Raw genomic sequence first — 13,026 nt, 5'->3', positions numbered from 1 at the left:
AACCCTACCCTGTGCAACTGGGTCCTGTACTTCCTGACGGGTAGCTCCCAGGTGGTGGGGTAGGAAACACCGCTTCCCTGATCATCAAAACTGCGGCCCCACAAGGGGGCATGCACAGCCACTTCCTGTACTCCCTGTTCACCCATGACTGTGTGGCCAAGCCCGCTTCCAACAGAATCATCAAGTTTGCGGACAACAAGAGTAGTAGGTTTGATTACCAACAACTACGAGAGCCTACAGGGAGGAGGTGAGGGCTCTGGGAATGTGGTGCCAGGAAAATAACCTCTCACTCAAAGTCAACAAAACTAAGGAGATGATCGTGGACTTCAGGAAACAGCAGAGGGAGTACCCCCCTATCCACATCAATGGGACCACAGTGGAGAAGGTGGAAAGCTTTAAGTTCCTTGGCGTACACATCACTGACAAACTAAAATGGTCCATCCACACAGACAGTGTGGTGAAGGTGCAACAGTGCCTCTACACACTCTGGAGGCTAAAGAAATTTGGCTTAAAACCTAAAACTTTTACAGATTCACAATTGAGAGCATCCTGTCAGGCTGTATCGCCGCCTGGTACGGCAACTGCACCGCCCACAACCACAAAGCTTTCCAGAGGATGGTACGGTCTGCCCGACGCATTACCAGGGGCAAACTTCCCACCCACCTGGACACCTACAGCACCTGATGCCATAGGAAGGCCAAAAAGATCAACTACCCGAGCCACTGTCTGTTCACCTCACTATCATCCAGAAGGCGAGGTCAGTACAGGTGCATCAAAGCTGGGACCGAGAGACTGAAAAACAGCTTCTCTCTCAAGGCCATCAGACTGCTAAACAGCCATCACTAGCACATCAGAGGTGGCTGTCTATAGACATAGATTAGGAATCACAGGCCACTTTTAGAAATGGATCACTAGCTACTGTAATAAAGTTCCGTATCTAGCATTACTCATCTCATGTGTGTAAACTGCACTCCACACTATTCTACGGTATCTTGGTCACTTTTAAATTGTTTACATATTGCATCACCCATTTCATATGTATATACTGTATTCTATACTACACCAATGACTGTTAAACAGCCATCTCCAGCACATCAGAGGCTGCTGACTATAGACATAGATTAGGAATCACTGGTCACTAAGGAAATGAAACACTAGCCACTTAACTAATGCAAGATACAGAGACTTTATTAATCTCATGTGTGTAAACTGTACTCTATACTATCCTACGGTATCTTAGTCACTTTAATCGTTTGTAAATATTGCATCAGCCATCTCATATGTATATACTGTACTCTATAATATGCCACTATGTTAGTCTAATGCCGCTCTGACGTGTATGTATGTATGTATGTATGTATGTATGTATGTATGTATGTATGTATGTATGTATATGTATATTTCATTCTTTACTTAGATTTACGTGTTTGTTTTGGGTATATGTTGTGAAACTGTTAGATATTACTGCACTGTCAGAGCTAGAAGCACAAGCATTTCGCTACATCCGCAATAACATCAGCTTACATCACCATCCCTCCCCTTTGCCCTCTGAACAGCCTCAATTCATACGGGCATGGACTCTGCAAGGTGTCAAAAGCGTTCCACAGGGATGCTGGCCCATCTTGACTCAAATTCTTCCTACAATTGTGTCAAGTTGACCGGATGTCCTTTGCGTGGTGGACCATTCTTGATACACACTGGAAACTGTTGCGGGTGGAAAAACCCAGCAGCATTGCACACACACACTCAACCTAGGGGGCCTGGCACCTACTACCATACCCAGTTCATAAGGCACAAATCTTTTTGCCCATCCACCTGCTGAATGGCACACACACTTCAGTTCTCTTCTTCTTCTGGATTTGGTACATGGATCGCATCAAACTTTTAGGTGCATACACCTCCACCCACTGTACTGGTGTGCGAGGCCATTCACGGCCTACCTACATTAAATTCTTTGATACAGTAGTACAAAATCAGGACAATTTGCCCAGCCAACTATTACACAACTTAAAAAAAAAACAAAAAAACATTCCACTATTTAACCCTATCCAGTCCTACTCCAGACCAAAGGTCTGAGTGGAATGAACACTACCACTCAACACCCACTGCAGCTGGTCTGCAGTAAATCCTCGCAATCCCAAGTACTTCTCTGCCGCTGCCACCACAAGCTATTTTCTCTGACTTTCGATCCATTTCTGCAGTACAATTGACAACCATGGCTATAAATGCTAAAAAGACCACTTTACTGAATGAAGCACATCTTCCCATCACTCTGTCTCTGCCTACTCACAGGAATCCTCTCAGGATCCCTCACCCTGTACCCATCTTCCTCAACTACTCTTCACTGCTTCAGCTTACAGCACTATCTGTACCACTAACCCTGGTAACCACAATCTGCCTTTCTCTCAGCGGACACCGATCTCCAGCCCTATGGGCGCCACCACAACTAGCACAAATAACTTTCTTCACCGACACCACACATTCCTTCTTCTCATGCCCTCCTGCACACTTCCCACATCTAGGCATCGCCCTCCTACACACCACATGCCCATAAACTTGACACTTAAAACGCCATATGGTATTTGAGGAACAAAAGCTGTCACGGTATAACTGACACTTCCTACCTTAACCTTATCTGGCAAAGACTCTGCATCAAAACACAGCATGACAAACAACGTCTGTTTCCCCACGCACTCCATCGGATCTACGCCTCACCAAACGGCAGATGTCAGACACAAGGAATTTTTCATTTCAATTGCTCAACACTTAATGCCACCCCCGTTAAAGCAGGTCACAATTGTTGTTGCATAATCCGGAGCGCCCGGTCCCCTCTGGGGAGAGTAAACACAATAAATCATCAGAAGTCCACCAAGTTACCTTCACCAACTCAGCCTCTTCTCCACCCAACCTGATACCACATATGGATCAGACAAATTGCAACGATCCATTTTCTCTACAAATCTCACTCCCACTGGGCCAGAATCATTCTTATCATCCTCGGGATGAGGCCCGAACTTGGCGGTCCTCACCCCAGGTACTTCACCCTCACTCCCGGCAGGTTCCATCTCTGAACTACTAGAGCACGTATCCCTCTTTTTGCCTATCTTCCTCGTCACACTACTTCGCTCTACACTCAATATCTTAGCAGTCATCACTCCACCTGCCACCACAGCTAATTCATTCTCACACGTCATGTTCAATTTCCTCAAGGTCTTCCAAAAGTTCTGTGAGATCCTCTATTCGATATTCAAAGATCCTACTTCTCTCATTTATTTATTATAAGTCCACCATATTCTCCTTCTCCAGATCTTCCAGAAGGCTTGCGCAATCCCAGTCCATATGTTGCACGCTTCCTTTTCGTCTTACAGCCCATGTGCCCAATCATGTCAAGGCTGAAAATACCTTATTTAACCAGTCTCCTCCCCTTCATTAACACCGATTGAAATGGATTTAACAGGTGACATCAGTAAGGGATCATAGCTTACAGGTGGTCAGGTGTTTCTAATGTTTTGTACATCATGGTTCACCTGCATTGCATATTCTCTTTCATATTGGTGGACATGGCAGAAAAACAGACTATTGCTAATGGATGTTTGACTATTGTCCCACTTCAGTGACTCAGCGAACCTTGTTCGACCATGCTGTTCGAGAGTTTACTTTCTGTTTCGCTACACAGATTCAAATGAAAGGAGAGCGCAGTGATCGGAATGGTAGATCAGGCTACCTCTCAAATGTTTGTCATTGTGTAGTGTCATGGCAAGGAAATGTGTATGATTTAAAATAATACTATTCTATTAAAATGTCTTACATGTGTAGTTTCACACCTGCTATGTCCAGTTTCTGCTTCAATCCCAGATATGGTGATTAGCTCAACAGTGCCCTCCACTGGAATGGTACCGTCATTACAGAAGGGATACACAACTATTGAAACACGTTACCTGCACTATATTAGTATATATCCCTCTATGTAACTGTTAATAGAGCATTGTTGTCCTGGGAGCCTATTTATACCAATAGGCAGGAAAAACACGTTAGAATAATTTTCCAGCAAAATTACACTGACTTTCCATGTGGCCAAGAGACACATTATACTTTGAGTGGTGAATTTTTATTTCACCTTTAAACAGGTAGTCCAGTTGAGAACAAGTTCTCATTTATAACTGCAACGTGGCCAAGATAAAGCAAAGCAGTGCGACAAAAACAACAGAGTTACACATGGGATGAACAAGCGTACAGTCAATAACACAGTAGAAAAATCTATATAGTGTGTGCGCAGGTGTAGTAAGATTAGGGAGGAAAGGCAATTAATAGGCCATAGTGGCAAAATAATTACAATTTAGCATTAACACTGGAGTGAGATGTGCAAGTAAAGATACTGGGGTGCAAAAGGGCAAAAAAACAAATGCAATACGGGGATGAGGTAGTTGGGTGGGCTATTTACAGATGGGCTGTGTACGGGTGTAGTGATCGGTAAGCTGCTCTGACAGCTGATGCTTAAATGCTAGGGAGGGAGATAAGTCTCCAGGTACAGTGACATTTGCAATTTGTTCCAATCATTGACAGCAGAGAACTGGAAGGAAAGGCAGCCAAAGGATGTGTTGGCTTTGGGGATGACAAGTGAGATATACCTGCTGGAGCGCGTGCTACGGGTGGGTGTTGCTATGGTGACCAGTGAGCTGAGATAAGGCGGAACTATAACTAGCAAAGACTTATAGATGACCTGGAGCCAGTGTGTTTGGCGACTGATATGTAGCGAGGGCCAGCCAACGACAGCATACAGGTCGCAGTGGTGGGTAGTATATGGGGCTTTGGTGACAAAACGGATGGCACTGTGATAGACTGCATCCAATTTGTTGAGTGTTGGAGGCTATTTTGTAAATTATATCACCGAAGTCAAGGATTGGTAGGATAGTCAGTTTCACGAGGGTATGTTTGGCAGCATGAGTGAAGAATCCTTTTTTGCGAAATAGGAAGCCGATTCTAGATATAATTTTGGATTGGAGATTCTTAATGTGAGTGTGGAAGGAGAGTTTACAGTCTAACCAGACACCTAGGTATTTGCAGTTGTCCACATATTCTAAGTCAGAACCGTCCAGAGTAGTGATGCTAGTCGGGCGGGCAGCGATCGGTTGAAGAGCATGCATTTAGATTTACTTGCATTTAAGAGCAATTGGAGGCCACGGAAGGAGTGTTGTATGGTATTGAAGCTCATTTGAAGGTTTGTTAAATGTCCAAAGAAGGGCCAGATGTACACAGAATGATGTCGTCTGCATAGAGGTGGATCAAAGAATATCACCAGCAGCAAGAGCGACATCATTTATGTATACAGAGAAGAGAGTCTGCCCAAGAATTGAAACCTGTGGCACCCCAATAGAGACTGCCAGAGGTCCGGACAACAGGCCCTCTGATTTGACACACTGAACTGTCTGCGAAGTAGGTGAACCAGGCGAGGCAGTCATTTGAGAAACCAAGGCTGTTGAGTCTGACGATAAGAATGCGGTGATTGACAGAGTCTAAAGCACCCATGACCAGCTCGGAAACCAGATTGTATAGCGGAGAAGGTATGGTGGGATTCAAAATGGTCTGTGATCTGTTTGTTAACTTGGCTTTCGAAGAGTTTAGAAAGGCAGGGCAGGATGGATGACACAAAAGAGGTTGAACAGGCTAGTAATAGGAGTTGCAACAATTGCGGCAGATAATTTTAGAAAGAGAGGGTCCAGATTGTCTAGCCCAGGTGATAAGTAGGGGTCCAGATTTTGCAACTCTTTCAGGATATCAGCTGTCTGGATTTGGGTGAAGAAGTGTGTGTGTGTGTGTGTGTGTGTGTGTGTGTGTGTGTGTGTGTGTGTGTGTGTGTGTGTGTGTGTGTGTGTGTGTGTGGGGGGGGGGGGGGGGAGCCAGCTGGAAAACATGGCCAGCCGTAGAAAAATGCTTACTGAAATTCAATTATCATGGATTTATCAGTGGTGACAGTGTTTCCTAGCCTCAGTGCAGTAGGCAGCTGGGAGGAGGTGCTCTTATTCTCCATGACATTTTGGAATTAGTGCTATAGGATGCAAATTTCTGTTTGAAAAAGCTAGCCTTTGCTTTCCTAACTGCCTGTGTATATTGTTTCTTGACTTCCCTGAAAAGTTGCATATCGCGGTGGCTATTCGATGCGAATGCAGTACAGGATGTTTTTGTGCTGGTCAAGGGCAGTCAAGTCAGGAGTGAACAAGGGGATATATCTGTTCTTAGTAATACATTTTTGAAAGGGGCATGTTTATTTAAGATGGTGAGGAAGGCACTTTTGAAGAACAACCAGGCATCCTCTACTGATGGGATGAGGTCAATAACCTTCCAGGATACCCAGGGCAGGTCGATTAGAAAGGCTTGCTCGCTGAAGTATTTTAGGGAGTGTTTGACAGTGATGAGGGGTGGTCGTTTCACAGCAGACACATTACAGACGCAAGCAATTAGGCAGTGATCGCTGAGATCCTGGTTGAAGACAGCAAAGGTGTATTTGGAGGGAAAGTTGGTCAGGATGATATGAGGGTGCCCGTGTTTACAGATTTACGGTTATACCTGCTAGATTCCATGATAATTTGTGAGATTGAGGGCATCTACCTTAGATTGTAGGACAGCCAGGGTGTTAAGCATATCCCAGTTTAGATACCTAACAGTACGAACTCTGAAGATATATGGGGGGGCCATCAATTCACATATGGTGTCCAGGGCACAGCTGGGGGCTGGGGGGGGGGGTCTATAACAAGCGGCAACAGTGAGAGACTAATTTCTGGAAAAGGTGGATTTTTTTAAGTAGAAGCTCGAACTGTTTGGGCACAGACCTGGATAGTAAGACAGAACTCTAAAGCTAACTCCGCCCCCTTTGGCAGAATAACGATGCATTTAGCCATTTCAGGTGAAAAATAACCCCAGCAGAAAAGACATAGAAAGTACAAATTCCCCTCAAAACAAAATCAAGCTTTTTAGGAAGATGTTTTATTTCCTATTTCAATCATGATGTTAGATAAAGATCAAACAAGACAGAATGCAATATACACTGCTGTCCATTCTGGGGCGATTGTTCGAGGGACGTTGCTCAGAAGTCTAAAAACTAACTGGGAAGTTCTCACATTTTCCTGAAACTCTTCATCTTATCCCTTAGTGATTCTTTCATGATTACAATAAACTTGAAGTTGTAATTCTGTGACAGATTTTGACTTATTTCTTTACCATGGTGGTTATTCACAAAAGGATTTAGGAAATTTGAACAGTACCGATAAGGTAATCTCCGACATATCCTCCAGGCACTTGTATAAAAACACACATATTCCATGATGGCTATGATTTTAAGTTGATGGCTGGGTCGCATTCATTAGGGTACACAGTAGCAAAAGGTTTTAAAACGGAAAGCAAAAACTAGCATTTCTAAATGGACAGCTCCAGCTAGTACCTCCCTGTTTCAGTCCATTTTCTTCCAATTGGTGCCTATTGAATACCTTGGTCTAAAGTCCCTGAGATGTCAGTCCCTTGGCTCAGTCATCAGGTTCAGTAACACACTGCTCCACGATGTCACGCAGGTTGGGGTTCTCCATAGCAGCTGCTACTCTCTCCTTGTCGTTGATCTGTTTGTTAACTGTAAGGAAATTTATAAAATCACAATAAGTTTCCTTCTATTGTCAAACTGCATAAATGGGACCAAATGGGTTTGAACCTAGATTGTCTGAGCGCCACAAGTAATGTTATTCCCGCTGAGAAAAAGCCTGAAGGCTTGTAAAATATTACCAATAGGGGTTAATGGTTCACAGAATTACTGGTTTCATAAGACAAATTCTAGTTGGGCTTTTCGTGTGTAAATAGAAAATGTCTTTTTTATTCAAAATACATTGTCTGGAGATATGGATAAGGTGTTGTTTTAAGTAATAACACTTACTATCTTCCTCTGTAGAATGGGTTCCCTCAGATATGAAAATGTCCAACTGTTGAACAAGAACAGATACAATTAAACTTTAAAATAACAATAAATAAGCAATTCATCTGCATGAAGTTGGGAAAACTAAATGTGTGTGTTCCCACAGACAGGTCTAATCAGGGAGACAGCTTGGAGGTTAGCGCACCATACATACAACCAGAGCCAGAAAACAACCACAATGCATTTTCATAGTTCCAGAGGCACCGCAGTATAAACCAAGGCAGCACAAAAGGGGAGAAGATTTTACAACACTGTTTTCCATTTAAATGATTGGCTTCAGAGACTACCCTTGGAAATAAGACAAAGCGCTATGCATCAAAGGTTTGGAAAATAAGACTTTTCTTAATAATAAATCACTGGATGAGAGAACGTGTTCTTACTAGACAGACTAACATTGTGTGCATCAACATTGATTTAGGGATGTTGTATGATAACACTTTTCCTCTAATGGGTGTAATTCCCTCGCTGCTTACCTTGTGTTTAAACGGCAAGCATCTTTGCAGTTTAACTTGTAAGCACAGGCCTGAAACACACGTTACAGAATAATTTACATTGATGTTTTAAGTAGGCAATTTGTGTTTCCCTTAGGATTTTTTTAAGCAGCGGTGGCAGAGTTAGGGGGGGGGTATACATCTATATTATGTATTTTTTTTAAATAGTGTATATCCATAGAACAGAGTTAATTGACCCTGTGGGAAGAAGGCCATGTTACAAAGAGAGTGAAACGTGGGAGTTTCTCATGAGACTGCCATTTAACATTAGTCCCCTTCAGAGAATGATTGAGAACATTCACTGAGTGTTAAAAACATTAGGAACACCTTCCTAATATTGAGTTTCACACCCTTTTCCCCTCAGAACAGCCTCAATTCGCCAGGGCATGGACTCTACAAGGTGTTGGCTGGATGTTCTTTGGGTGGAGGACCATTCTTGACACATGGGAAACTGTTGTGAAAAACCCAGCAGCGTTGCAGTTCTTGACACTCAAATCAGTGCGCCTGGCACATACTACCATACCCCGCTCAAAGGCACTTAAATATTTTGTGTTGCAAAATTCACCCTCTGAACGTCACACATATACAAGCCATGTCTCAATTATCTCCAGGCTTGCAATTCCTTATTTCACCCGTCTCCTCCCCTTCATCTACACTGATTGAAGTGGATTTAACAAGTGACATCAATAACGGATCATAGATTTCACCTAGAATCACCTGGTCAGTCAGTCATGGAATGAGCAGGTGTTCCTAATGTTTCGTACACTCAGTTTGTCTAGACAAAGTAGCTCTAAGTAGATCAATGCTACATTAAGTCAGACCACCTAAGTCAAGTTAGTTGACAACCTTGTGGAGGTAGAAACTGAAACTTGTGGAAGTATAAATGCAAAGTCTGTTGCACTTCAGTCATGCCAGTCTGAGTGCACTAATATGCCGGAGTATTTTTTTATTTTATTTTACCTTTATTTAACTAGGCAAGTCAGTTAAGAACAAATTCTTATTTTCAATGACGGCCTAAGAACAGTGGGTTAATGGTTGGAGAGGTGCTCCAGTTATCCTTCAATAGCCACCGATGCCAGTATAGCTTCAAAGACAACATTGCCCATTGAAAGCATGGCACTTTATCATGTGCCTATTTTATTAAAAAGATAGGAAAAGGGGCCTCATGGACTCTTACATTCTCTGCCCGTGCTGCCAACTTTGAGGTAGACAAGAATGTAGTGGAGATAGTTGTAGCTCTGTAAGAATGGTAGCCTGAGTGTCAGTCTGTTTATGCTATCATGCCAACTCCTTGTCTCTCGTTATGTTTGGCTTGACAGCAACAGCAATGGAAGCAATGGAGATGTCAACAGCACGAACAGATCTGCGACCAGGCTATGAGAATGCCACTGTAGTGTTGTCACATAAAACATTGTATCAGTATGGATGCAAGAGGCTAAATATCTATTTCTGTTCATGTCAGTTATGAACAGTTGTTTCTTATCTGTTGAAACAGAGACACACCGATTAGTGTTGCCAGAGAGCAGTGTGGGACAGTTGGGGAGAACTTGATAATTATGAGATACTCGTCCTCTCCAAGCTCTTGGACTTCAACACATTCTTCACACACGACATTCAATTCCTCCAACGTGTTTGGTTTCTCTGGGTCTCGAATAGTGCGAATGACATCTGGGGGAAAGAAACTGAGGTTGAGGTGGTGAACAAGCACATCACTTAGAATTGTTAACTATTTCAGCTGGTTATACTGACAACTAGCTAGCCATCAGTTGAAATTAGCAGTTGTCTGAATGTTTCATTATCATAGAGAAAATAAGAAATTGTAAAACAATCTCAGATCTTTTAGTGCGGTCTTGCCAACTCCGTTGGTCACTTAGGAGTGACAACGACCAGACTTGTCAACACACAAACTGTTCTGGGACCAGGCTAGATAAATAGTGTTATATCTAACTAATGCGTTAACTAGCAAGTTTGAAAGCCATAACTTGCCTAGTTAAATAAAGGTTCAATCAAATAAATAAATACTAGCACGCAGCCTAGAAAACCTGTCTTTGACGTTAGCTAACTAGCTCTCTAACTAGCTGTATCAAGATGCAAATAAACCAATTTACCGTATACTTCTAATGCTTTCTCTTCCATCTTTTGGGTCCTTGGTGCATTCGTGGTCTGGCAATCCGGTGAACTGCAATACTTTGTGACTCAATGTAACGAAGTGAGACAAGGCTAGACACTATTTCAATTTTCAAATACTCGAGCTTTTTGAGAGACTTTGACATCAGTGTTTTCACGCTCCCCTAAACCAGCAGTGTATTCACAGTTTAATAAAACATACTAGCATATGGATTGGCTCATCAACGCGGTTTTTATAAGAAGACTTAAGCTTTGACATCTGCGTAGGTTGTGACAAACGAAAAGTCGTCACTAGTTAACACAGTAACAAAGTTAGAAACCCCGCCCATTTAAAAAATGCAATCTTAGTTTTAAACATAACGCTAACCTTAACCACAATACTTAACCATGAATAACCCTAACCTTAAATGAATCTCAAAAAGTACATGTTTGTTTTCATTAATTTTTACGATAGCAAAAATGTTCTTTGTGGCTGTGTTATCTAGTGGGAAGTAAAACGAAAGCCTGTGCTGGCTGTTTACTTCCTCCTTCGCATTCAGACGAAAGCAAACGCTGCAAGATCTATGAAAGTTCGGTTTTCTGCTCTGCATGCATAATCATTTAGGAACTTTTATTTTGTGTATATTCATTTATTAATATTTTCAATAATTTGCCTTTAAACGGCAATTAGTGGTGTAAAATATCAAGTTTTCAACCGTGATGCTATCCTTGCTTCTGCTTTTCTTTTAAGTTTTATGGAAGACTACAGCTACTGTATGGGGTATTGGAAAAAAAAAAAAACATATTCCATTGCAGACATACGAAAAACGAATTAAACAACCATCACACTACTTCAGTCACAGATCAAAACACACCCTTACACAGGCTCGTGTGGCTATGAGCAAGGAGCGTTCATCGACAGGATTCCTTGTAATACCTCTGCAGAAAAATACATGAGCACTATCCTTGCTTGATTATTACTGTCTTTAATATATATTTTTTTTCGTTCTCCTATTGGGCAATAGTTAATCAGCTGATACAGAGAACGCATGTCATGTGATTTGTGTCAGGATGTAGGTAAGAATGTTTACGTGAAAGAGGAACACACACATACACGAAAAAGAGAAAGATAATGTCCAAATTGTATTTTAATTGTTCTCTCATTTGACGACAAGTCGACAGCTGAGTATATACAACTGCAAATAGCTAAATTACATGAGATCGTATCAGTTGTAAGGCAACTGGATCAAATTCGACATGATTATGATAAATATGTTGCACAGATCTGAAACTCGAGATAACTGTGCATTAGAAGTCGCTCTCATCCCGGAGAGCAACCTCTGTGAAAATGTTGTAGACACAGCAAAAGCCAAAATGGCCCAAGGCTGCTCCTTGCTCTGCTGCTTGAGTGGTGCTGGGGGGCTGACAGTCGGCGACATTTCAGAGAGCAAGGCACCGGGGAGAACGGTGGATGGCACATATACAGAGTGAGTAAAGTGAGCAAAAAAAAAATGTAAACTGTCATATGCATTTGTTTCCACATTGATGATGGGATTGGTTCACACATCTCGTGTTTCTGTGTCAGTGTGTGTGTCAGTATGTGTGTGCGTGCGTGCTATATCTTCAAAAAGTTCTCTAATCGAATGAATTTCTCGTTGTCTGTAGCTTTGCCTGGGAGGAGGTGACAGTTTACAATGGAGCCCGTGGCAGCCCTAGACTTCTGGCTGTGAGCGCTGAGTTTGAGCTGACACTGTATGAACTGGAAGCAGAGGGCCCTACCTCTGGCCCTCTTGTCTCTGCCTCGGAGTTCACAGCAGATAAGCTACTGCAGCTGGTCAAGGAGAAGGTCCTGAGTACGTCACACCAATGTCTTTATCATTATCAGTTTAATTCAGATTGAAAGTAGTGGATAATATTTGTCTTAAAGACCACACTAGGGTACGCAGAATTAGCAGTTGTGCCTTAAGTTATACTCATTGTTATTTTCGTAGCTTTGAGTGTTATTTTACATACATTCCAACTTTAATCTATCCATATGAATTCGAAACCTATACTAAACTGCACTGCTTGCATTTTGATTCTGCAGGTGTGGATGAGGTGGTGTCCTTGAGGCTGCTGTCCTTTGTGGATGCCAGAAGCTTTCTCGTGCTCAACTCCAGTGTTGTGGTGCAGTTGCAGTGGCAACAAGGGGCTGAACCGGAGACCCTCTCCTGCTGCAGCATCGTTCTGCCCCCCAAATCCCCCCTGGACACATGCACTGACTACCAGCTCTGCAGAGGCATACTCTTTGTGTTGACCACAGCTGGAGTCATATGTATCCTTAGCAATTTCATGTGAAGTAGTTAGCCCTGAGACACAGGGCTGTGCCGACTTCTATGGCGTCTAGCCATAACTGTCATAGGAGTCTTCAGGCATCTCTCACGACTAATTTGTAGTATCTTACTCTGATCCTGATTGTCATTCAGTATACTGCTC

The 13,026-nt window shown here is 42.6% G+C and overlaps 2 protein-coding genes across 4 annotated transcripts in view; one reads left to right on the top strand and one right to left on the bottom strand.

The window, feature by feature from the left end:
- Positions 1-6,959: 6,959 nt before the first annotated feature.
- On the bottom strand, positions 6,960-11,073 carry ciao2a (cytosolic iron-sulfur assembly component 2A). Its single transcript, XM_055934821.1, has 5 exons — positions 10,554-11,073; positions 9,949-10,113; positions 8,428-8,477; positions 7,916-7,961; positions 6,960-7,618 (listed from the first exon to the last, which is right to left on the bottom strand). Exons 1-5 carry the CDS (start codon positions 10,579-10,581, stop codon positions 7,518-7,520), a joined length of 390 nt encoding a protein of 129 aa, XP_055790796.1. The 5' UTR covers positions 10,582-11,073; the 3' UTR covers positions 6,960-7,517.
- Positions 11,074-11,594: 521 nt separating this feature from the next.
- Positions 11,595-13,026, top strand: part of spg11 (SPG11 vesicle trafficking associated, spatacsin) — an 86,472-nt gene continuing 85,040 nt past the window's right edge. For all 3 annotated transcript variants that reach the window (XM_055934819.1, XM_055934818.1, XM_055934820.1), the window contains exons 1-3: positions 11,595-12,038; positions 12,217-12,404; positions 12,638-12,865. In XM_055934819.1, coding sequence (XP_055790794.1) covers positions 11,809-12,038; positions 12,217-12,404; positions 12,638-12,865 — 646 coding nt within the window. In that variant the 5' untranslated portion in view covers positions 11,595-11,808. The remainder of the gene's footprint in view (positions 12,039-12,216; positions 12,405-12,637; positions 12,866-13,026) is intronic.

The sequence above is a fragment of the Salvelinus fontinalis genome, chromosome 9 (genome assembly GCF_029448725.1).
Source record: "Salvelinus fontinalis isolate EN_2023a chromosome 9, ASM2944872v1, whole genome shotgun sequence".
NCBI classification, from domain to species: Eukaryota; Metazoa; Chordata; class Actinopteri; order Salmoniformes; family Salmonidae; genus Salvelinus; species Salvelinus fontinalis.
Note: the sequence above shows the minus strand (reverse complement) of the source record. Positions and strands in the feature narration are given on the sequence as shown.